Source organism: Dermacentor albipictus, chromosome 3 (genome assembly GCF_038994185.2).
Source record: "Dermacentor albipictus isolate Rhodes 1998 colony chromosome 3, USDA_Dalb.pri_finalv2, whole genome shotgun sequence".
NCBI lineage: Eukaryota > Metazoa > Arthropoda > Arachnida > Ixodida > Ixodidae > Dermacentor > Dermacentor albipictus.
In genome coordinates, this window is record NC_091823.1 from 54,225,310 (window position 1) to 54,250,858 (window position 25,549).

At 48.2% G+C, this 25,549-nt stretch overlaps 1 protein-coding gene across 3 annotated transcripts in view; it reads left to right on the forward strand.

Moving 5' to 3' along the window:
- LOC139057394 (proton-coupled zinc antiporter SLC30A1-like) overlaps window positions 1-25,549 on the forward strand; it is a 65,782-nt gene that overhangs the window by 39,093 nt on the left and 1,140 nt on the right. For all 3 annotated transcript variants that reach the window (XM_070535477.1, XM_070535478.1, XM_070535476.1), the window contains 5 exons: window positions 2,215-2,424; window positions 4,651-4,818; window positions 12,749-12,831; window positions 14,261-14,443; window positions 20,696-25,549. The exon at window positions 20,696-25,549 is cut by the window's right edge and continues 1,140 nt beyond it. In XM_070535477.1, the coding sequence (XP_070391578.1) occupies window positions 2,215-2,424; window positions 4,651-4,818; window positions 12,749-12,831; window positions 14,261-14,443; window positions 20,696-20,962 (911 nt within the window). In that variant the 3' untranslated portion in view covers window positions 20,963-25,549. The remainder of the gene's footprint in view (window positions 1-2,214; window positions 2,425-4,650; window positions 4,819-12,748; window positions 12,832-14,260; window positions 14,444-20,695) is intronic.

Genomic DNA, 25,549 nt, shown 5'->3' on the forward strand with positions numbered 1-25,549 from the left:
ACGTTTTTGTCCTTAGACAACCAGCTCGAGCCTAAAATAGCAAAAAAAAACTTCCATTTGTGTTATCGTACGCACTTTCCCTTATCCTTTATTTCTTCTCGTTCTCGTAAAGCTCCACTGTCTTTTATGTCTCGATTCTTTGCATCCAGTTCGCTGTCTCGGTTTCTCTCACTTTGATGACTCCTGCTGGTTGCCTATTTAAACTTTCAATTACCCATGTACTTGGTTGCTAACTTTCTTGACCTCTTCCTGCAGTCTGTGTACACGCTTCTCAGTTACAGATGCTCGCGCACTTTAGCTGCCCATTTATTTTTCATCGATGTTCCTCAGTAATCTTTGTCTGCGCTTCTTCGACTCAAAACGAGGCTCAACCCACGTCACCGTGCACTGCCACATTTGTGGTTTTGCCGTGCGCTCCTGCGGCCGCGATTTGATCCCGTGCCCACGGGCTAAGCAACGCAACGCCATAACCACTCTGTCGTGGCCACTGTCTCATATAAGTCAAAAACAGAGAATTCGAGTTAAATCGAAAGCTTCAGCGCCAATAGGATTAGTAATTCACAACCTGCACTAATTAACTTGAATTGGCGGGGGCACACTGCGCCGTTTTCCAGTTGCCCGTTGTAGGGTTTGGGGGACGGACTTCGGGATGAAAACCCAAACTCGGGAGGGTTTATTTTACATTATATACAGGGAAGTGAGAGTCATTTAACAGTTGTACAGTCATTACGGGCCGGCAGCAACTCGGACGCTGCGGCCCGCGGCAAGAAGTTCGAGAGAGGTGAATCAGGGAATCAGGGAATCAAGGAATGCTCTGGTCTCTCTGGAAGGCTTCTTATAAACCCTTCGAGCACTGGAAGTCGCGTCATGTTCGACCAATGGGAGAGTCCGCTCAGATGACGCCACTTTCAGCCAATGGTAGGCGCCCGTGCGATGGTGTCATACCCGGCGAAGAGAGTCGGCGCCTGGTCCTCCTCTCTTGATCACTTGATCCCCCTGCGCTCTTGCCTCGCAGAATTGCAATCCACTTCTTCTAAGGTGGAGAAGGATGGGGGGCGCTGATGCTCCATTGTACAAGGGTCCACCTGCTCCCGGTGGCTCGGCTCCGCAGTGGTGGCAAATGCCTTCTTCAAAGGCGAAGAGGGGCGATGATTGGGCTCTATTGTCCGACGGCCCCTTCTAATCCCGGCGGCGCACGACCTGGGGGCCGCAAACTTGTTTGCACTTGTCTGGTGCTCCTCTGGAATGTGCTTTCCTGCTTCTGCATTCCTCAATTAGCTGTGCTGCGATTCGAAGTGGTTTGGGGAACTCGAAGTAGCCTCAGGAAACGGCGCCATATCTAACACCGTGCATGTCTGGTTGCAAGAATAAAAGCTGCATATATACGAGACGGGATGGAAGCGGGACAGTCAAAATTAATGTGACGCGTACCTCGGTGGAAGGGTCATCGCAAAGCGACAATTGCGACAGAGACACCTGGGAGCGCTGCAGTATAGGAATTGGTGTTTGTCGTAATTCGCGGTCCGCTGAGCGCCATTAGTGTAGGCCACGGAGTAACGCGTCATTACGGCGACATGCTCTAGGAGCTTGAATAAAATGAAGTGGTTTATTACGAAAGTCACTTGCATTTATGCATCAAATTCATTTCGTCTTCGCTTAATTATTTAGCAATTTATTGTTTACGGACAAGCCCGCTATACAGTTCTTGCCACATCTTCCATTTAACCCAAGTCACTCTAAACTGATGCATGCATGTGGCCGCTCTCGCGCCTAGCTCTTTCTATGCCACGTAGAAAACGTTTATCTCAGCTGGTTTCTTCACGCTCAGGCACGCGCGTTTCCATCGCATGGTATACTTAATTGTTGCCTTCAGCTGTAGACGGACAGTTGATTGACTGATTTATTTATTTTAAACGTCCCAAAGTAACACTGCCATGGGGCTACGAGGGAGGGATACGGATTAATTTCGACCAATTGATGTTCGTTGACGTGAACCTAATTCTAAGTACGCGAAAGGTTTTGCATTTCGCCTCCGCCGAAATGCGGTCGCCACGGCCGGGAGTCGAACCCGCTACCTCCTGCTCAGCAGCGTAACGCCACAGCGCATACGCTCCACCGCGATGTGTCGGGCAAACGGGTCTCCCACGTCAGTATCGCAGTTTGCGCATCGTCAAACGCGTCGTCCCACCTCCGCTCGTATAACACGTTTTGCAGGCACCCGTGTTCGCCGCGGCTGCAACCTGCGCATCGTGCAAGGCGCCGAGGTGCAGGTGAACTTCGTGGTGGGCACCGAGTCCGGCACCGAGGAGGAGGACGACCAGGCGCCGCTGCCCTGCCAGATGCAGCTGCCCGACGAGCCGAGCGCCAAGCAGCTGCAGTCCCTGCTGCCCACGCACGCGCACCACGCGCTCTCGGACGCCAAGAGTGAGTCGCGTGCCTTCCTTTTTCCGTGCACCCAACATACGTGCGCGAACTGTGACACCTAACCAAAGAAACTAAGCGAGCGCGATACTCATGCATGAAATTACATAGCACCTTCACGTTTTAGTAAGTGCATGCTGTTGAGCTTGCTTGAACGCCAAAGCAATCGCCCTGCCTTTCTTTCCTTCCTTCCTTCCTTCTTTCTTTCTTGAAGGGGGGGGGGGGATTGCACGGGCGATTTTGGTCCTGGTCAGCGAGCGGAACAACAGCGTTCTCTAATTAATACGCATTGTTGGGTTGGTTGGTACCAGACCCAAAAAATGGCACGAAACATACGTTTACGAGATCGACGGGACAAGCACTAAACGCTAAACTCTGTCAAAGGCTCCTCTGTAGCACGGAGCAGCGCATGTTTTGTGCAACTGCGCCTACTCAAGGGCAATGCCAGTATTTTTCTTCTGGGCCGGGGGGGGGGGGGGGTAGGGGGGGGGGGCAGGGCATGATTCTAACTTTCGGTTGGGGATGCAGGAAAGTACTATATAGTGATTCGGAGGAAGGTGAAAAGATGCTATTTCTGCTACCCGTGAGGGAGCGCTGCTCAGCATCAGGGGTAGGGGGAGAGAGGTAAAGAGGAGAAGGAAGTAGGTTGTGGGTAGGGTCAGCTCATCAACGCGCACTCCATAGTAGTAGGAGAGGGGGCGAGGAGAGGAGGAGGGGTGGGGCAGTAGGAAATCTTGGATGGTTAACAAACCTCTCACCCCCCTTGTAGAAATGCCCCTGCATCTGCTGCGAATTTTTCGTTGTGTGTGTGTGTGTGCGTGTGTGCGTGTGTGCGTGCGTGTGTGCGTGTGTGTGCGTGTGTGTGTGTGTGTGTGTGTGTGTGTGTGTGTGTGTGTGTGTGTGTGTGTGTGTGTGTGTGTGTGTGTGTGTGTGTGTGTTTCTTTTTTGCAACCGATGCATGTTAAGGGAAGTGCGTGAGACAGCTTTAAATAAATGGAATATAGTAATTGTCACCTTGAAGGGGTGCCATCGCATTTAATGTATACGTGCACCGGTATTTTCCAATGCCTGATCAGCCTCAAGGCATCTGAGTGGGAGCAAAATGCGATCCTTAAACCGTGCCACAATTGCAAATCTCGTACCTCACCCTAGCTGTCTCAGAGATAATGTCACAATGCCTGCGGGAAAGACAACCAGGTGTTCTGCTTTCGAGCCCCCTTACGATTTGTTAGCACGAGTTGTGTTCCCGTACATTTGTTTATGGGTAATAGCCATAATAACCATACACAACAGCGTAGAGCTTGGCATTTGAATAGCGCACTTCGAAAAGTTAGGGGAGGCTGGCACCGCAGATCGTGCAGTATATATAGCGGAGTCTGCATTGTGCCGACGGACATTGCTTCCGAAGATGCGCCGAGGACGTCATCTCGTGACAACGCGTGACATGTTTACACTAAGGAAAGCGCTGAAAGCATTCCTTGCTGTGATGGATTGTGTCCCCCTCCATTATAGACTGCTACAAGCTCATCGGCAGAGGCATAATCATCGCGAAGGTATTTTGCTTGTTCCCTTATCGAAAAGTCGTATACGGAAAATAGTGCAAGAATGTTGGTGCTGCGTTATGGTTCACCACAGCGTTGCGAGGTGTATAGTCACCGGTGCTTCTGTTGTCAGATACGTCAAAGTGTTTTATTTAGGCATCAGAACGGTTGCCTAGGAGGCAGACATAAAGGTAATTAATGCCTGACAGAATATCGGCCCGCTTCCCCTAACTGCCCAAACATCTCACCCAACATCACTGTAATAATTGCTACATTGCCTGTCGACAAAACTTTCAACATAAATCAGTGGAACGCACTGGCAACAATGAATTAACACGAAAACGTTTGAACCAAGACTATTCTGTATTGCGAGAAATGCGCAACTATGAATGAATGACATTTGTGTCATGGAGCACATGAAAATCGACCAAAGCAATGAAACAGGAACAATAAAAAACAAAACTCACAACTGAAACCAACATTTCGTGCTCACTTATCACCCCGAGAGAAAAAGATACGTACTCCGGTATTCCGATATACGTCTATACTTTATATGCCATCCCGTCTCCGCTTTTTTGAATATGTTTAATGTCGGTAACTCGTGTTGGTCTTGCTGTTCGTTGTTATGTGCCGAGTCGTATGCACACGTTGCTCGCGCGACCTTCTTTTTTGCCGCTGCTGCATGCAGGTTGGCGCTCGTGCCTGCTGGAAGCGATGCGCACGTGCGGCGGTTGCCTCCTCGTGGTGGGCTGCGCATGCGCCGTGCACTTCGGAAAGGGGGCGCTGCCGCGCTACGTGGACCCAGTGCTAGCCGTGGTGGCAGTGGCCATACTCATTTGCACCTCCTACCCGCGCAGTGAGTACACGCGCGTATAACGAGGGCATGCGTGATGTGGACAAGCGCGTATGCGATGGGTCCACGCAAACCGCTCCCTGCGAACATAATGAAAAAAAGAGTTGTTTAAATTTACCTGTTGCTCGCAGTATGTAACATGCGGGAGGCAGCTACTACAATTTTCTGCTGCTCTTATTTGGAACTTATTCACGACATTATCAATGTCTCACACAGTTTATTTGCCGTCTTTGAAACTTTTGAAACACCAAAAGAATTTGTTTAATATGCACGCCATGTTACCAAGACATTTAAAAAAACCGGCACGTCTGTTGGCTTTACATGGTAATGTTCAACAAAATTGAGCCCCTCGATTTCCCTTTTGCTCTGTCATATATTGTGAGGTTCTCACCCGTGCTCTTGGGACAAAGGATCGACAACACAATAGTGCAAACAATCAAAAGGGCATTCATTGCACCTTTTATAGACCAATGCCTGCTAGCCGAGTTGCTATCCACAAAACATGCCGATGGCCGCGCGACAAATCGCGGAAGTCCGGCTCACCGCGACCGGATAACGAGAGAATATGTTCGCACCATGCTGGACACCAACGCCTGGTCGTTCGCGCGTACGGTCACGTGAACGGTGGCGCGTTCGTCCATTCCGGGGTAAGCCTCGTGAGACGGTCTCGCAGAAGCATGGATCGGCGCACGCAAGACGTCCGCGCCGCTCGCCGATTCCGAGCCAAAGAGCAAGAGCCCTCTCCTTTTGCGCCCAAGTAACCCCACCGTTAGGTGGCGTTAGCAGAGCAACACTCGCGCCATCTCTCTTACTACCCCCGCAGGGGCGTCTGCGTCAGCAGGCGTTTGGTGTGTGGCGACACCACGGACCCGAGCACACGAGGGTTGGACCCTCCCGCGTGTAGCCGTGCGCGGCTTAGCCGTGTCCGGGGAAAAGGGGATCCTGGGGGTTGAGCCAATGCCGGGTGTTTGGACCTTTTCGGCCCCTCGGCGGCGGCAACACACCCCTTTGGCCTCGGCTTCACGTAGACGGCACCCCCGGACTGACCCACCCGGGGGAAATCGACAGTCGCCTTTTCCTGTCCTCCTCTCCAATCTTCGTCTTTCTCTCTTGCCTTTTTCATCTTTCCTGTCTTCTCATCACTTCTCCTCACTTCCTAGTTTCCCGGCGGCAAGGGTTAACCTTGTGTAGCTAGCCAGCCTTGGTTATGCTGTATTTGGTTATAGCAGCGATGTACGGCTGGCGTTGGCAGGGTTTCTATAGCAGGAGCTCCTGTCACGTCCCCCTGTTGGGCTCCATGGTGGGTGGTCGGCATCGCGGCCGAAAACCCAACTATACCTATGGAAAATGCTTTCCCTAAACTCCCTGATCGCCCTCAGAAACGAGGGCGCACCGAAGAGGCCTTTCAGTTTTTCGGACGTCAAGTCCACAATTTTCCTCGCTTTCATGTAATCCACGCAGAAAAACCAGCTAAACAAGTACGAACAATCTCCCGGTTCCTAATATCTAAGTCCCTTACCGAAGTTTTTGGCCCAGGATATAAGGTGTCGAGGATGGCTAGCGGTGACCTCCTCTTGGAGCTCCGCGACCAGAAGCAATTTGAAAAGCTGCCACAGCTAGTATCATTTGGGGAGAACCAAGTAGTAGTAACCCCGCACCGCACGATGAATACCTCCCGCGGCGTTGTCTCGGACGATGATTTGCTGGAGCTCACTGAGGCTGAGCTCTTGGAGGGCTTCAGCGAACAGAATGTTACAAATGTCAAAAGAATTAAGATAAGGCGAGATGGTAAAGAACTAGCGACCAAACACTTAATACTCACCTTCAATTCAAGTGTCTTGCCCGAGTCAATCGAGGCCGGGTACATCAAGCTCCGTGTAAGACCATACGTGCCAAATCCCCTCCGATGTTTCAAGTGTCAGCGTTTTGGCCACAGTTCGCAGAGCTGCCGAGGCCGCCAAACTTGTGCGAAATGCAGCGCGCACGAACACTCCTCTGAATCTTGTGAGAATGCTTTCCACTGTGTAAACTGTGATGGCGAGCATGCCGCATACTCGCGGTCATGCCCGTCTTGGAAGAAAGAAAAAGAAATAGTCACAATCAAAGTAAAAGAAAACATATCATTCAAAGAGGCACGCAGGCGGGTTGCATACCTTCCTAAGGCCAGCTTTGCCGAAGTGGTGCGTCAGGGGGCAGCGTCACAACGGCCTCCGGCGGCTGTCCGACCCACAAGCCGTGAGTCGGCAGTTACGCCATCTGCCCCCGCGGCGGTTGCAGCTAGCGCTGCTCCGCCTACCCAGCAGACGGGGCCATCGACCCCGAAGGTGGGTGCAGCCGAGGCTGCCCCACCCTCCCCGGCCCCTTCTAGCGCTGGCAACAGCCGGCGCTCCCAAATTCCTCAAAATGCCCCATCGACCTCCGGGCTGGTGGGCGCAAGGGTCTTGCCCTCCAAGGCGGGACCCTCTCTAGTTACTTCTCGCTCGCAAGAGCACGTGTCCGGCGCCTCACCCGAGGCAATGGACACCACACCTAAACTCAAGGCGCACCAAGCGCCGAAGGAGCGGCGAGGCTCACTCGAACGCTCCAGAAAGAGCAAAACCCCGGTTATAGGGCCTCGAAAGAGCTCTGTAATCTAAGGCATCACTGCCGTTTCCGTAAGCACAGCACCAACTTACTTTAAATATGGATACACAAATCATACAGTGGAACGTCAGAGGTCTTCTTAGAAACCTTGATGATGTGCAGGAAATCATCCACAAACATAATCCAAAAGTGCTGTGTTTACAGGAAACACACTTAAAATCTAAACACACAAACTTTCTCCGTACGTATGTTACGTTTCGCAAAGATCGCGATGATGCCATCGCATCATCGGGTGGTGTTGCGATTCTTACTCATAGAAGTATTGCGTGTCAGCCTTTACAGCTACAAACGCCCCTTGAAGCAGTGGCGGTTCGAGCTGTTCTTCTGGATAAACTCGTCACCATTAGCTCGATCTACGTACCCCCACACTACAAATTAAACAAACATGAATTCCAGTCATTTATAGACGAGTTGCCAGAACCCTATGTTGTTCTTGGCGATTTCAATGCGCACAGCTCCCTGTGGGGCGACTCTCGTACAGACGCGCGAGGTCGTCTTGTTGAACAGTTCCTTTTTTCTTCAGGTGCCTGCTTGCTGAATAAGAAGGAACCCACGTATTACTCCCTAGCAAACAGAACCTTTTCTTCAATAGATCTTACCATAGTTTCCCCGTCCATACTACCCGAACTCGAATGGGAAGTCACGAACAATCCTTACGGGAGCGACCACTTCCCTATACTGATAAGAACATCTAAAGAAAACGAATATCCTCCGCAAGCTCCTAGGTGGAAGATAGACACAGCTGACTGGGAGAAATTTCGAACACTTACTAACATCTCGCTGGCTGATATGTCTTCTTTAGAAATCGATGCAGCTGTGGAGTACTTTACAGCCTTCATCATAGATGCCGCAGCTAAATGTATATCACAAGTAAATGGACTGGCAGGCAAACGGCGTGTTCCCTGGTGGAACGATGATTGTAGGATCGCTCGTAAGAAACAAAATAAAGCGTGGGGGTTGCTACGCGCCTCCCCCACTGCGGAGAATCTTATCAATTTTAAAAAAGTTAAATCCCAAGGCAGGCGAACCCGCCGACAGGCCAGAAGAGAGAGCTGGCAGAACTTTTTAACAGGTATCAACTCGTATACAGATGAGGCCAAAGTCTGGAACAGGGTTAGTAGAATAAGAGGGCGACAAACATACTCCCTCCCTTTAGTAAACACACAAGGCGAAACCCTGGAAGACCAGGCGGATTCACTAGGGGAGCACTTTGAGCGTGTGTCAAGCTCAATCAATTATTCCCAGTCCTTTCTTAAGCATAAAGAAATAATAGAACGTCAGCCAATCATACGGAAATCCAGGCAGAATGAACAGTATAACCGGCCTTTCGGTATTGCCGAGTTGAGAGCTGCCTTGAACACATGTAAAAGCACTGCACCGGGACCAGACAGAGTCATGTATGATCAGGCACCTACATACTGACGCACAAGTTACACTTCTTACACTATACAATACTATTTGGGCTTCGGGGTACCTCCCATCCACATGGAAAGAAGCGATTGTGGTTCCTGTCCTAAAGCAGGGAAAAGACCCTTCCTTGGCGGCTAGTTACCGTCCGATAGCTCTAACTAATTGTCTGTGTAAGCTTTTTGAAAAAATGATAAATCGCAGACTTATACATTTCCTTGAGCTCAACAATATACTCGATCCTTATCAGTGTGGATTCCGAGAAGGGCGGTCCACAACCGATCATCTTGTGCGCATGGAAGGAAATATCCGCGATGCCTTTATACATAAACAGTTTTTTCTATCGATATTCCTCGATATGGAGAAGGCATATGACACGGCATGGCGTTACGGGATCTTACGAGACCTGTCGGCAATTGGCATCCGTGGAAATATGCTGAACACAATTGAAAGCTATTTGTCAAATCGCACCTTCCGAGTAAAAGTCGGCAATGAACTCTCACGTCCCTTTACGCAAGAAACTGGTGTACCCCAGGGAGGCGTGCTCAGCTGCACTCTCTTTATCGTAAAGATGAACACGCTACGTGCTTCACTACCACCTGCCATTTTTTATTCCGTATACGTAGATGATATACAAATAGGCTTCAAATCCTGCAACCTTACAGTATGCGAAAGACAGGTACAGCAGGGCTTGAACAAGGTTTCCAAGTGGGCAGACGAAAACGGATTTAAGGTCAACCCCCACAAAAGTGCTTGTGTTCTCTTCACAAGAAAGAGAGGCCTGGTCCTAGATCCTTGTGTAGAACTGGGCGGACACCAAATTCCTGTCAGCAAAGAACACAAATTCCTTGGTGTTATTCTTGACTCTAGGCTCACTTTCATTCCTCACATAAAACATGTTAAAGAAAAATGTCTAAAAACAATGAACCTACTTAAAATCCTATCATACACAACATGGGGTAGTGACAGGAAGTGCCTGTTGAATCTTTACAGGAGCCTAGTTCGGTCGCGAATAGACTATGGAGCCGCAGTGTATCACTCTGCCGCCCCGAGCGCGCTAAAGATGTTAGACCCCGTACACCATCTGGGAATCCGTCTGGCCACTGGGGCATTTAGAACAAGCCCTGTTGAAAGTTTGTATGTTGAGTCCGATGAGTGGTCACTCCATTTTCGGAGAACTTACATCAGCTTCAACTATTTTCTGAAAGTGCGCTCTAATAAGGAACATCCGTGTTTCACAACCGTTAACGACTTGACATGTGAAACACTTTTTCATAACAGACCCTCTGTGAGACGTCCTTTCTCACTGCGTGCAAGAGAACTTAGCACGGAAATGGATGTCCCAATTCTCGACCAACGCCTAATGCCTCCAGCTAAGCTAGTACCACCCTGGGAGTGGCAGCTGATAGAATGTGACACATCCTTTGTACAGGTCACTAAACATGCGTCAGAGACACATATCAAAATGCACTTCTTGGAGCTCCAGTACAAGTACTCGTGCACAGAGTTTTATACGGACGCTTCTAAGTCGCATGCCGGGGTGTCCTACGCAGCCATTGGCCCATCCTTCTCGGAATCCGGTGTACTGCACCCTGAAACAAGCATATTTACGGCTGAGGCCTATGCACTCCTGTCGGCTATGAAACATATCAGAAAATCAAATGTTCAAAAAACAATTTTATTTACAGACTCCTTAAGCGTGGTAAAAGCCTTGAAGTCGCACTGTAAACACAGAAACCCCGTAATTATTGAGCTCTATTCCGTCCTCTGTAGAGCGTATATGTCTAACCAGCATGTCATTATATGCTGGGTGCCTGGACATAGGGGCATCGAGGGTAACGTTCTAGCAGACCAGATGGCCACATCAATTTCATTGCATACAGTCAGTCCTACTGCTTCGGTCCCTGTCACGGACCTGAAGCCTTTCTTAAGAAGGAAACTGCGAAACCACTGGCAACGTAAGTGGGACGTAGAAGTAAATAACAAACTGCACGTGATAAAGCCACAGTTAGGTTCTTGGCCCTCCGTAACAAAATCACGGCGAACAGATGTCCTATTCTGTCGCCTCAGAATAGGACACACATTTGGTACACACAACTTCTTACTCACTGAAAATGATCCTCCAACTTGCGGTAGATGCGGGGAGAGGCTGACCGTCCTCCATGTCCTCCTGGAGTGTCGGAAAGCCGAATCTGACAGAAAGAAACATTTTCCGTTAGCATACCGGCAGCATATTCCCCTTCATCCTGTAATGTTACTCGGCCCAGAACCGCTCTTCGACACTAACGCAGTCCTAAGTTATCTGAAAGATGTTGTGTTGCATGTTGTTAGCCCAACATGTTCGTAGCGTCTCCTCTCTTCAGAGGATGGCGCTGCGATAGTTCTTTCGTGTAGCACGTGCCTCTAGGCCCTTGTGTTTGAAGGGCTCTGGCGAGGCAACAGTGCTCCAGGCATTTTTACCATCTCATATATTTTCTATTCTGCATCATTCTTTCACGATGGGTTTTAGTGTTCATAGTATTCGTCATCTGTCATCGCCATAATTTTATAACAAGTTAATTTTACGCACTCTACAGCGAATATTTTTAGGCCACTTTACAGCCAAGTCACATCTTCCATAATACATCGTCAACATTACAACTTGTCATGGCGCTCTTTGGCCAAACCTGGCCCTTGCGCCACAAAAAACCACACATCATCATCATCTCTCTTACTACCCTGCAAGCATACCGACAGCCGCAGTAAGGCCAAGCGGCGAAGCCAGATTACAGGAGACGGGAGCTATGCGAGAAAACAACATATCAGGGGACGCGTGAGAGTCGCGCATCCCCACAATATATATTGAGCCCCTCAATTTCTGTCTGCTCTGTCATATATATATATATATATATATATATATATATATATATATATATATATATATATATATATATATATATATATATATATATATATATATATATATATATATATATATATATATATATATATATATATATATATATATATATATATATATATATATATATATATATATATATATATATTTATGGCTGAGGAAATCATGCTGGCCCCGGTTGTAAAATGAAGAAAAAGAGTACGACGTACGTTGAATTAGCGCAGTATATTTCACTGACCTTTCGGCTGGTGGACCAGCCTTTGACAAAGGCTAGTCCACCAGCCTAAACGTCTTTGAAATATACTGCGCTAATTCACCGTACGTCGTACTCTGTTTCTTCAATATATATATATATATATATATATATATATATATATATATATATATATATATTGACATGTCGTTATTCTGAATGCCCATAGTGTAGTTAATATCGGCACCTTGTCGGCTATGGTTCCTAACAAGGTCCCAATGATTCTTCGTAGTTTCAATTCTTCTTAATAAAATTTATTGAGTCACTTTGCAAGCCAGATACCAGCAGTGTGCGTGTCCAGGCAGTGACTCGTGGTTGAGTGGTGAGGATATTTGATAGAAGTAGTGCATACTGTTACGGTGGAAACGGTACTTTCTCCTATAACGCGTCGTGTCTTTCGTCAACTGAAACGCGTGCTGCACTTAACTCGCATTTTATTTCTTGGTGTCCCGACGCAAGGCAATTTGTCCTCTAGTTTAAGAACTGAGACTCTGAAATTTGACGGTTCAGGCTCACGCATTGCTAAGTATTTACCTTTCCGATCCAGGTGCATTGCATAAGCAATAATGCAAGAACTAGAAAATAAAGTGCAATACCGATGTTTCCAGGGATAGAGAATTGGGTGGTGCTCCGCGTCTTAACTCAGTGTCACACATCTGCCTTGAGTCGTCCAACGGTGCACTACTTCTCTAATGCCCGGCTTCTTTCATTTCTTTTCTGTCTTCGCGCAGTAAAAGAGTCGGGTCTCATCCTCCTTCAAAACGTTCCGCATAACGTCGACGTCACCACGATGCAGAAGAGGATCATGCAAGAGGTGAGCAATATGTTGTCACCGCTCAAGATTAGGTTGCTTGACTTACTTATTGTTTTCATAGACGTGAATAATTGCAAGATGAGTGGTCTTATTTCGTCCATATTTGTTTTTAGTTGACTGTAGTGTATGTTACACATCTGTTGTTTCACAAAAAGCTGCTTAAGGAACCAAAGCGCTTTATTCGGAGCCGCTTGTAACTTTTCATCATGCTACGCGGTTTCCGTTCGATTTTAGCTTACATGAACCCGACGCGATCGGGTCGAATCAGAAGTCCAGTTGACCCAGCTCGACCCGACCGCGTGTACATACATCTTGTCAACGAGCCCTTGCAGGCAGGTTCACTCGCTCGGTCCGACCACGTAACGTTTACATGAACCCGATGACCAGTTATTGTCTGGACAAGCCGACTCAAGCCGGTTTCGTCTGGTTCGCGTATACGTAGCTCATGTTCTCGTCTGGAACGTGCGTAGCGCTTAACAGCAGTACAGCAATGTATTGCTGTAAAAACAGCATTGTATTCGCGGGAATGCGCTGCTGTGCAGCACCGCCCGTCACTCTTTTATCTCCCCTCGAAAGCGCCGGCTATGAATGTTGATGTCCGAGGTCACCATGATGAGGCCTTTTTGTGCAGAGATTGTTTCGCTGTATACTTTTGCAATAGGCACGATTGCACGCAGGACTGCTGTGAACACGGCCCTGTTGAGGCATGCAGAACAGTCGCCTCCAGAGCTGTCTTCGCGTTAATTGCAATGTCGTCTCTGTAATGTGGACGACACACTTGTTTGATGTGCGATAGGAGATATAGAGAGCATGAGCTCGCCGCGTTTGCGGGTTCTTAGCTACATGCCGCGATTCTCCGACGTTTTTTGTCTTCACTCGAACGCATGGCTTTCCAGCACAGATGTCGAATCGGATTGAATAGGTATCTTGGATTCTTTACGATGCCAGCACTTAAGACATCTAATAACCTGCAGTAACTGTTGTCTACAACGTCGCACAGTGATGTATTCGTTGATATCTATGTTAAAAAAAAGCCCGTATTATTTATTTTTGGAAAGCTTCTTTTTTTTTCAATTTTTCCTAAGTCTCGCATTAACTTCCCCTTCAAAAGGTGTAACTGAACATGCGTTACCGCTGTCGCATGCAGTTGATGGATCATCCACGTTTTACCTTCGTACACTATACTTACCGCGAGGTGCTTCGAACGCGGTTATAATGAGCTTATACGTCTTTGTGTCCACTAACCTTTGGTTGTGGAGTGCAATACTTAACACGGTCGGTAGGGAACTTGAGAGCGGAACAGGTTAAAATTGCTTTTTTTCTTTGTGCGTGTGTTTGTGCGTATGTGTCTGTGTTTGTCATTGCTCCAAATTTGTGCGTCCGATTCGCCCGTCCTCCATCGCGGTCGTGACCGGTGACCCTCTTGCAGTTCCCGTCCATCCTGAACGTGCACGAGTTCCACCTGTGGCAGCTCACCAACACGCACCTGATCGCCACGGTGCACATCGTGTTCGGCTCGCCCGCAGTGTACGCGTCCATCGCCGACCGTCTGAACCGTTACCTGCACGAACAGGGCATCACCTCCACCACGGTGCAGCCCGAGTTCTGTCAGGTGTGTATACTATGCGGTTGTGCGTACTCGCACTTAGCAAGGCACTGTCGTGAATATTCTTATGTTGAAACTTCCGGAGTCATGACGGTGAAAGTGTTCGGCAGCCTCTGAAAGTTTTCGGTAGTTGTCGGCGCAACATGTGGACGTTTTCATCGGGCGAGGAGGAAAGAGCGCGCGGCGAGCCTTTCCTCCTCTCTGGCTTGTGCGATCCGGCGCGGCGCTGCTTGAAAGTATTGCTGTTGCATGCTGCGGAACGATTTCGAGATGTTTCGGCGCGTACTTTGAGAAATTTACGCAATGTCCGTTCATACAAGGTGGTCGGGGAACCAGTGGGTGTGTTGCCCACTGGTTCCAGCCTTTGGGTGCGTCGGTAACAACAGAATGCGGAAATATATATCTATTGGGGGCGCAAACATGTCACGCGCATCACCAGCCGTGGTGTTTGTACGTGTTGTGAGCTATTTTGGGTGTATCGATTTTAACTCAACGAAGAGAACCGGCATCTTCGTATTGCCAGGAAATGGAAAATCTGCTCTATATCTGATCGCTTGGCGTAGGAACTAAAACATAAGAACGCATGCTCGTGTACGGCCAACCTAAGGCGACCCTGAAACATCTAAGCGCCAGGCGCTATCAAATATTTGGGATACACCGGCGTCGTTCTTACGCATTTGAAGTCTAATAGACTTGAAATCACTATGATATGTCTACATAAGCCTCCTGTACGAGGCCGGCGGCGCTGCTCAACACAGCGATCACTGCGGTTGGCGAATTAGCATGATACATATATTGCCACATCCTATGTGGTCGCCGCGGGTATGTGCCAGGCGATGAGAACGACGCTGAAGTAGCGCGCGAGTAGAAAAACAGAGACGACAACGACGTCGCGTTGACTGCTCTCATAAAGTGCTTTTACGCGTCCTCGGCACCGGCTTTCCCGTCTCCTACTAGGCTGTGACAATATAAGCTATATGCCTCGGCATTGCCATTTTTGCCCTGTAAAGCCGTAATATCCGAGAGGGATCGCATAAAAAGAATGCGACTAAATTCAATTACGGTCAAAATTTCCGTAATACGGGTGAGTACGTCGTAGAGAACGGGACGAACAAAACCGAAAAAAAGATTTTTTTTTTTATTGTCATTCTCTTTCTCGAAAAAAAAATTATAAACGTTGATGTCGCATGCTAGGACCATGTGCTATATAGAGCAAATATATGTGTAATACTGCATCTACCACTGCTTCTGACGCTCGCGCAGTTCGTGAACGGTTGTTTTGCTTGACAGCTGTAATTCACACTGTAAGGTATGCTGTTATTACTAACCAAAAGTATTTTATTCACGAGTGGAAACCACGTCTACCAAACCAAATAGTCACGTAATGTAATCTACAGCTAACAGTTTGAACTCTTTTCAAAGTTCAACAGCACAACTTCTACCGTAGCAGAATGGTACCCACGCTTTTACGATCGTCGCGTATGTTTCATTGTTGCTAAACCGCAGCTTAGAACTAAAGGAGAATACTGGTATGAGGTCACATCAGTGAATAGAATTTTCAGAAATACACAATTGATATCCGATGGTGATTGTAGGCTCAAACGCGCGCGCACACATCGCGTTGCGTGCACCATCGACCTCAACGCCAGCAGGAAGTCTGGCCATGCCGACTTAAACCACTTCAGTACGTCTCACAGGACCGTTTTCCAAGTAGAACACGCCACGTCACACTTAACAGACCGCGCGAGCGCGAAAACAAACGCCAGAAACCTGCGCCGAGCGTATACCTCACATACAAGATATTTAGGGGCATTAGCAAAGACGGCTCTCCGTGTGGTGGACTTACGCCACTAATGAACCGACTCTCTCTCTCTTATAATTATGTCTTTCTTTCTTCTTTGTTTTATATTTTTATTATTTTTTATTTGTTTGGCCTGAGTAGGTTGGAATACTACTCACCCGTTACAAAAGGGTACGGCCACAAGTTCAGTTCAATGGTGGCGCCCTATATATAGGAGGCGGAGTCAGGCGGAACGGTGCGATGTCATGGGTGGGATTCTGCGACCGATACGACGATTATGATTGGTCGCGACACAGTCATCCGATTCTCTACACCTCGGGAAGACGACTGTTTTAAAAACGCACTTTTGGTGCGGTGTGGCCTGACGTGCTCCGATGTGTGCTCAGAGATGTAGGGAGCCGAGACATTTAAAGTGCTCCTATATATAGAGTGGGTTTCCATATCTGGAGCCAATGTAAATATGTAGAATAAACTTTTTTTCTGTCGCTTCTGCTCCCGGACGTACTCGAGGATACTCCCTGTGGATACTCGTACTCCCTGTGCCTCGAGGATGCCATGGCCTAAGCGCAACCACGAGCCACAACAGTGTGTACTTCAAGCATGGCTCTGTTACGCTCTGCTTGCAAAGGCCATGGCTACGATTCCTGGCATTTTACTGACTACAAGTACAGTCTCAGCATGACAGGTCTAGAAAGAGTTTTACATTTAAGTTTCAAGTTTGAGCGTAAATAAGCCCGAAGGAGCGAGCTGCATTCTAGAGGAAATCTGCCGTCTCCGCCATCTTACAAAACAACGCACTTGCGAAACGCTGGGTTGAGCGTAAATTGTAAGTCGAAGGTTATTCTTGGAGGAATTTATATCGGAGGTTTGTGTATGGGGGCTTCATATATATAACGAAGAAGATTAAAAAATAACCTTGGTCGGGATAATGTACCGGTTTTATATATTCTAATACGATTCCTTCTCGCGCTTAGTCAGTGGCACTCCACCTACGTTATCTCCATGATCAACCGTACGCGAACGGTTGCATAATAAGAAAGGAGTCGAATCGAGCAAAGAGGAATCCTTACATTATACCGGCCCACATTTACACTGCGCGGACGCCGCAGCTACTCTGTGTACTGTATCGGCTTTGTGAACAGAGCTGCCGTCGCCTGGAGCGCAGATAAGCACGACGCGCGCATACATCATCAACCCTGTTGCGTATAATAAACCATCTGTCGCGCCTGCAGGAAGCGTTCTGCGCGCCCCTAACGGGTGAGAAACAAAAATCCCAACTCTTTCGCAGCGCTCGCCCTTTCCAACGCAGGGCCCAACAGCCCGAGTGCCGAAAAGGCCTTTGAGAAAAAAAAAAGTGATAATAATAAGATAGCGACATTGGTGCTGGCGCAGTAACATCTGCCCTGGAGAGTACAAAAAAAAAGTAACTAAAATGCTAACGCAGGCCTGAGAGTGTCCGATAAAAGCGAAGTGCTTCGCACCCGGCGTCTAGAAAAATAAACAATAAAAGAAAGTTTTGCCCCAGGGAGGCCTTGAACCGTAGACGATGTATGCGGTAGTCGTTCCGTCCCGGCTTAGAACGCCGTTTCACATGTGGCGCCCGTTTTTCCACGTGTGAGTTGCTTCAACTCCTCATTTAGTTTACGTGTTTCTTAATTACATTTAAGCTCGTAATAGCATATATAGCTAAGGCGGGAATTCACTTGCTTTTTGTTCCACTTGTTTTACTTTATGCTTTTATGTTTGCTTTCATTGTTCATCTACCTTTCTTTTTCTTTCTGTGGGGACGAGAAGCGCGGTGAAAGGGGGGGGGAGGGAGGGGAGAGACTCCATGAAAGTGTTTTACTGACTCGTGCATAAGCTGTCTCGCAAGCACGCACACACTGTACGACGTATTTCCGTGCGCCCTCGCGTAACATGTACGGACGCACGCGCGAGCACAAATTTACGAAAGCACGGTCGCGCACGTATTATAGCCGCCTTCATCATGCACGGCCCCTTTACTTATAAAGATCCACATCTTCACACCTTCGTGCTAAGTGAGATTTGTACGTGCAGAGCACTTTCTTCGGCCAACGTAACCTTTGGACTCGTCAGAGAATGGTAAGTTCCATTGCCGCCAGTGTATGGCTCGCTGCGCAAGAGCGAGATAAACATGCGTATTTTAGAGCGCAGCTCTTTGGCGTCCGTTCCTGGGTTTCGCGTCGTCGTCGGCGTTGTCGTCGGCCTCGTAACCAGCTCCGCCCCCCTTCGCTGGAGTGGGAGACGAAGGACGCGAGCCGCGAATGGCGGAGACCAATGAGAGCGGCCCCTTCAGTGACGTGCGCGCGCGATTCTGGTGTCATGCGGACCCTCCTTACGGCTCGATGCGCACTCGTGTCTGGTCTCAGCCGATCCGCTCGTTTCGTACTATCGTCTGCTCGCGCCACAGCTCTCGCCCGCGCCTTTTTGGTTCTGTTGGGTCGGTCTCGTTCGCGCTTGTTTTGGTTGTTATTGTGTGAGATTGTTTCTTAATCTGATTGTATGCGCTATGCGAATTGTATAGTACTTTCTGGAAGCCATGCGGCACCAGCGATCACACTGGAACCTTTGACGAGTCATGTATAAACGCCTGCTCGCTTGATCCGCAGATCAGATTTTCGACCATTACCGACTCTGCTACATGTCTCTCTCAAATTCTTTGCTTCAAAATATCGCGAAATGGAAACACGTATAGAGCTGCGCTCAAATTTCGCATTAGGGAGTATCGTAATCGTCGGATAAATTTTTAAGGCTATCGTGATAATATTGTGTGCATGTTGATCAACGTTCGCTCAGTTCTGTGTCCACCATAGATACAGCTTGTTCCAACACAGAATTATCGTCGGACAGACTAAAGGTCATTTTTGGGCAGATGGTGAGCTAACTGTGCGGAGGTGACGTGTGGATAATCGTGTTAGCACTCCGTGCAACGCGGTCGATGCACTGCAGTTACAATAGAGCAAGCTGAGAAATCTGACACAAGTTACGATGGACCATACAGAAAACGTTGTTTGCTCTGATTTATACATATAGCAGCAGGAGGAGGTGTAGCGGGCAAACATATCTTGCGATATTTCCCGACCATTTATACGTCCGAACGTAACATGTATATATAGGCGCGTCATTCAGAGCGCCATCCTCTGTATATAGAAGTGCAACGCGAGGCATTCGAGACTGGCTGCATTAGAAGACATTCACGATCGTGTTCGCTGCATGCTATAGGGTCCCTCGTAATATACTATATATAGTGTAGGCTCCTATAGTTAAGAACTTTAACATATACCGCCCCGATGTTAATTTTGTGCTCCGAGGCAGGAAATCCAAGCCGCGACTTCTTGAAGTTGTGCTTGCAAGTTTCCGCCAAACGAACGGTTGAAAACTCAGATACCGAAATTTCTCTTGAATGACATTAGCAATCGGATGGCAATAGGAATATAAATGCATCTCATGGCACTGGCTTTGGATTGCGCTAGATCAAATTTGTCTACACAGAGAAAGGCACACAGACAGAACGAGATGGCACACACTAGCGCTTGTGCGTCGCCATGTGCTTATATTTAAGTATGCTGCAAGTATACTTACGAGTAACCAAAAATTATTTGTATCCCTTCACCATGGCGGGTGTCGCAAGCTATATAGGGTGAAGAGTTGCGATCGACTGTAGCTACTGTAGTTACAGCCGCCGTCAGACTTAACTCGAACAACGAAGACAATATATTTATGGCGGCTTAACATTACAACAAATATCCTTGAAGACTTAAGTGCTACGAATAAACGGCCATTATGGTCTTCCATCTGTTCCTTGTTCCCCTCTTGTTCTCATCTTTGTCCTCCTTGTCAGATATTTAACAAGGATCACTATAACCATCTGGGCTGTAACGAGTGAATATCTAATGCTTTGAAAGGAAAACGGCATTGAGCTAGCACGTACCATTCAAGGCACCCCCACCGGAAATCACCGGCACTCTCCACAGGAGAAGCAAAAAGACGTTTAAGGATTGTTTGGGTTAAATATAATGGTGACTGTATCTTTTCTTTTTCTTTTTTCATGTAGAAAATTCGAGGTTAGATGGTGCTGCTCTGTTCGATTTCAACGCAATCATTTGCTGCGGAGCGATTGATGTTGAAAGTACGACCGGTTACTTCATTCTTCTTTGTTCTACAGCAGAGTACAAAATAGTGATAATGGACGTAATCATAAAAAAGATGAGGATGGAACGAAGAAGAGCTCAATAAACATCCAACTTCAGCCCGCGGCTTACGGACGCGCGTACGAAAGAACTCTACGCTCAGTTCTGATCTCGCGCACTTGTAGCAATGTATATGGTGATGTAAGGGCACGCACACAAGGTTGAGTTGCAAAGTCCGTTTGTAGCTTGCTCAGTCCGAACGCGCTCGTCGTTTCTAAATCTCCGCCGTCGTTGTCCCGCTCGCAGGAGACGCACACGGGCGGCTCCCAGTGCATCTTGCAGTGCTCGCAGGCCAAGCACTGCGGCTCGCTGACCTGCTGCGGCAGCCACGCCGCCAAGGAGGCCGAGCTGCGGCGACGAAACGCGGCCGCCGTTCATCCCACGCCGAACGGCGACGGCCTGCTGGCGCTGCCAGCCAGCGCTGCAGTGAGCGCCTCCAGGGCATCCTCGGTCACGAGCCTGGACAGCCAAGTGCTGTGCGAACTGGGCGGGCTCAAGGAGACCGACCTGTAGCCAGCACTGCGCCGTGCCCGTTCGCTTTCTCTTCGTGAACCCTTCTGCGCCGTGCGCAAAGGCAACGAAATGTCCGCCCGCCCGCCGGGCAACGCTCAGCTGGGCGGCAGGAAAGGACGCTGTGTCGGCACTGTTCGTTCTTTGCAGATTGAATGCAAGGATCAGGAGGATCGGCGGACGTGCGACCATGCGATCGATGCATTCCCCGGAGGGCCGTGCTGGAAGACGTCGGCTCTCGCAGGTCTGTCCCGTACATACGGTCATCGGTACGGATGACGTCACCGGACCACGCATTGAAAGCAGCAGTGTGTAAGAAGGAAAGGACAGCGCCGCGCGGCGGTCTAAGTGCGGTTATTGGACTGGTCTGAAGCAGAGGCCGCCATCAAAGTTGCAGGGAACTGCGTATCGATGCAAGCTTTCGGTAATCGCACATTCGGTGTGGATGCTAATCCGCAAAGGTAGACCCGCGTCCGTTCGGTGTTGAACAGCCAGCGACGACGTCCGTGGTCTACCGAACGGCGGGCAGTGTTGTTACGCCACGATTATTACGCTGCATTCCGAACACAAGTGTTGCCTATTCAATTGATTCCCCTGTCTGGTCAGTCAAACCGTGACGTAACGAGGGTCGCGCGATTTTTGCTTGGCGAACGCGGTATTAAATAACCCATGTCGTTTTGAGCCAAAACGTACGTTTTCGTTTAATGGTCGCCGCGAATTAGGGCCACAACGCGTTACGCCCTCGCTCACGCGGACAGAACGGGGTCGAGCATGCGTGCAGGCGCGCCGCACGCTTCAGCGACAGCGCAAAGCAGCGCCATATTGTCGTATATCCGTGCAGCGTTGCCAAAGCTGTAGGTGCGGCTGATGCCAATCCAGTCAGCCGAGATGGCGCGTTGGACCTCTGTACGATTTAGCCTCCATGTATGCTATGCATGCACGTACCTGTTTCTCCAGTCAAAGCCTTTCTAGTCTCGCAGGCGCCTTGCACCGCGCGCTCACAAATTGCTGCACCTGCACTACATCCGTAAAATTGGGTAGACGTTGCCGTCCGATGTGTAACTATTATATGTACCACGCTATAGGACACGCGAAAGTTGCATTATAGCGCTCCCTCCCAGTTTCCGCAGTTCTGCACGGAACTGGCGACCCCGAACGCGATTCAGGAGGAGGAGCGGCTGCGTGGTATGGATCTCCAGAGAACGTGTGTGAACTATTTGCTCACCGCGATGGAACGGTGCAAGAGCGAGGCTTCTGGCGTTCGTTCTTGCCCGAAGCGCAGCTACGCCTTTGAGTATGTATTTGTCGTGATCCTACGGTATACGGCCTTCGAGGCTGCACGGATAGTGCCTTGATGTTAAAAGCCGAATGATCGTCGCTAATGCGTTTTGGAGCGGAGCAAGACAGACTTTCATTTTGCGTGTGTGTGGCTGTGTTGTGTGCGTGTTGTTACGAACGCATTCCTGTAGATCCGATGTTTTCACGGTGTGCTTGAAAGCAAAGCAACAAAACAAAAGAAAAAGGTAAGGAAAGCCGGAAGGTATATGGAGAAATGGTAGAGCATAGAGTAGATGTAGGGGCGGGGGGAGGGGACCATGTTTAGTTTTTCCGGAATTTTTGAAAATCCCCTGTGCCAGATAGCACAATTCTTGTCCTTGAGCTGAATTATTTGGTGAGGCAGACATCACTAACACGAGAAACGGAAACACATATTCAAATAATTAACGAAAATTAACTGAATAACTTCTTAGGTAAATACTTTAAGACACATATTACAGTTTACGAATTGTAGCCGGTAAGTTTGCAAGGCGTATTCACTTGGAAATGATTTCCAGAATGACACGAGTTTCCAGATATTTCCCAAAGTGTGGGATGAAATACATGGGCGTTCCAGTTACTTTTGTGCTTCAGTGCATAAAATAGCGTCTTGTTAAAAAAAAGTAACTAGAACAACAGTGCATTTTTACGGCAAGTTTGATGGCGCGTATCTCCAAACTGGCGTCATTCTGGAAATTCATTCTAAGCGGTATGCCTTGAGAAATCGCCGGCTACGATTCTTAAATAACAGTGTGCCATAAAGTCTTTAAATAAGTGAATTAGTGATTTTGTTTAAATTGCTGAATACGTGCTTCTATTTCTCCTGCAAGATTTGTCCGCCTCTCTGTATATCCAGCTCAAGGAATAGTATCACGTTACCTGCAACAGGAAATTTCTGCTATTATTTTTTTAGTGAAACTTAAAAAAGATTGCCCCGTATAGTAACTATATAGAAGAAACGCATTGTTTGCTGTGGCGAATGTGAGTAAGTACGATATTCAGAGATAAGATCCTGAGTTGCGAAAAAGTCGTTAGGTAATATTTCAAGTAGGAATTTTCGAGGATATGTAATTGTGGAACTGAGACCACCCACGGCTGAACACAGATTCGTTTACATTTCATTTACATTACATGCGGAGAGCCAGCGCGGCATCTTGCGCTGGAAGGCTCGCAAGCTGGTGATTAGCCGCGCTGAACGACATATCTTGAGACTAGGTCCATCTGCAGCCAATAACATTTTCCTCCTTCATTTACGTTACACGTGATCACTTGAGCTACAGATATGTTGATGCGTTTCTCACTTCCAAGGGACAGGGCTGAAACACACAATGTGGTCGGTTGCCTTGCATTCATTCCATGGTACAACTGCGTTCTCTGTGGCTTTGTGGCCCATGGTCTTGTAATGCTGCAGTGCCAAAACAAGAAAAAGTTATGGTGTTTTATATCAATATTTCAAGATTAAAAACAAGGAAAGAAAAGGCTATAGGTACTGCCGACGGGAAAGCATGGGTCAGAATGTAGTATAATATCTGTTCTATAAACATGTCTATGTAATACGTGCAGTAGGCGTCACGCCTTGTCGTATTATCCGCTTAATGCGTTTACACCGCCTTAGATAACCACTTGATAGCGCTTTGCTGAGCAAGAAGGGAAGAGTGCTGCATGACGTCGTCAAAAGGACGCGCCAGAGGTGCCGTTAATTTTAGTGCAGGCAGAATATATTCCATGCAAGCTACTGCCGCAAATTTTCTCGGACGACGGGATTTACTTGAGCAAAGTTTTTTTTAAAAGTTACTTGGCGTATGCTATATTGTCCCATGCGGCAAGAATCGAACGGAAAGCGTCTGCTCTCTTTGCCTGTACCATCTGTCATGCCGCCCCATGTTTTTTGCAAACACGCAGCTGATGCATATAAGTGAGGACTGAAGAAGTTATCGAATCAAAGTAATCGGGGGCGCGCGTGGTAAAGGCGTGCAGATGACGCTGTTTATGCCCTTTACAGCAGCAGAGTGGGAAAAACGTCCCGAAGGCAGGAAGTGGGGCCGGAAGTACAAAGCGTGTTGCGTGATAACACGCAGGAGTACAAACGCTATCACTGTGTCTACAAACTGTCCGTTTGTCACACGCCAGAATATCCCTTTCAAACTTCGTATAGGCATTGTTCGTGGAGAAAGCCTTGCTCGTGTGGGCCCCGGTCATTTGCCCATAAAATGCAGCAAAAGCTCAGTTAAAGAATAGGTATCCGCTCAGCAACTTTTCACTGAAGCGTTTGTATATATATATTTTTATTGCGTCCGCAGACTCGAACCTTCCTGCTCTTGGCATAGGAAAGTCAAATTGCGTCATGGTACCCTGAGAATGCTCCTCGGCACATAATCTGCCTCCATGTGCTATAACTTATGACCTCTTCCCCCCCCCCCCCCCGAGCCATATACGCCACATTGGTAATTTTCCTATGTTTTCAGCTACGCGGCCATGGGAACTCAATAAGTCTATTCGTATAGGTTGCTACTTTCGGCTACGGTTACCTGATATCTTTTGGAGCTCTAGGTGCCAAAGGCTAGTATAATGACTCTGACTTGCATGCCGGAGAAAAGGTGCAGTGTATCACTGCGCTTAAATGGCATACATATGTAACCTCATTGTTAGGGTCCGCCGCTCGTGCCGGAGTGAAACAATCGTTACCTCGAATTCTCACTCGGCAAATGCACGCATTCAAGCGCGTCATTCCTTTAATAAAACAAATACCTTTCTAGAAGCGTTCGGCTATCGGCTTACCTTGGGAATCATCGTCGATGGTTGCTGCACAACTTTTCTTTCTCTCTTTAACGTTTTAGCATTACAAATTTTGTGAAAGTGTGTTCGAGCTTTGTATATCGGTACAAATGTTTCCAAATGTGTCCAACAGTGATGTGTGCTGGGTGTTTCGCTCACGTACCCGTCAACCCTGCTGTTACTGGACCCATGATGGTCGCTTGCTCCAAGGCTGCGAGCCCTGAACCTGTAATGTTCTGCGGTTTTAGCCAAGAGATGTGTTCATGCTTGTATACGCATATAGGATCATCGGGGCATTCTTCAGTAGCGGAAGTTGTGTGCTCGACTCCTACAGCAGATTATTTTACGAAGCTATTTGTCCGAGTACCTGAACCGTTATTGTTACCTGGGCAAAGCTGCTGCACTGAAGCCCACCAATGTTGTTTCTTTACTTGCTTCATTGTTACAAGGGGGCGAGCTTTCGTTCGAAATTCGGCGCTCCGGCGCTATCCTATATCT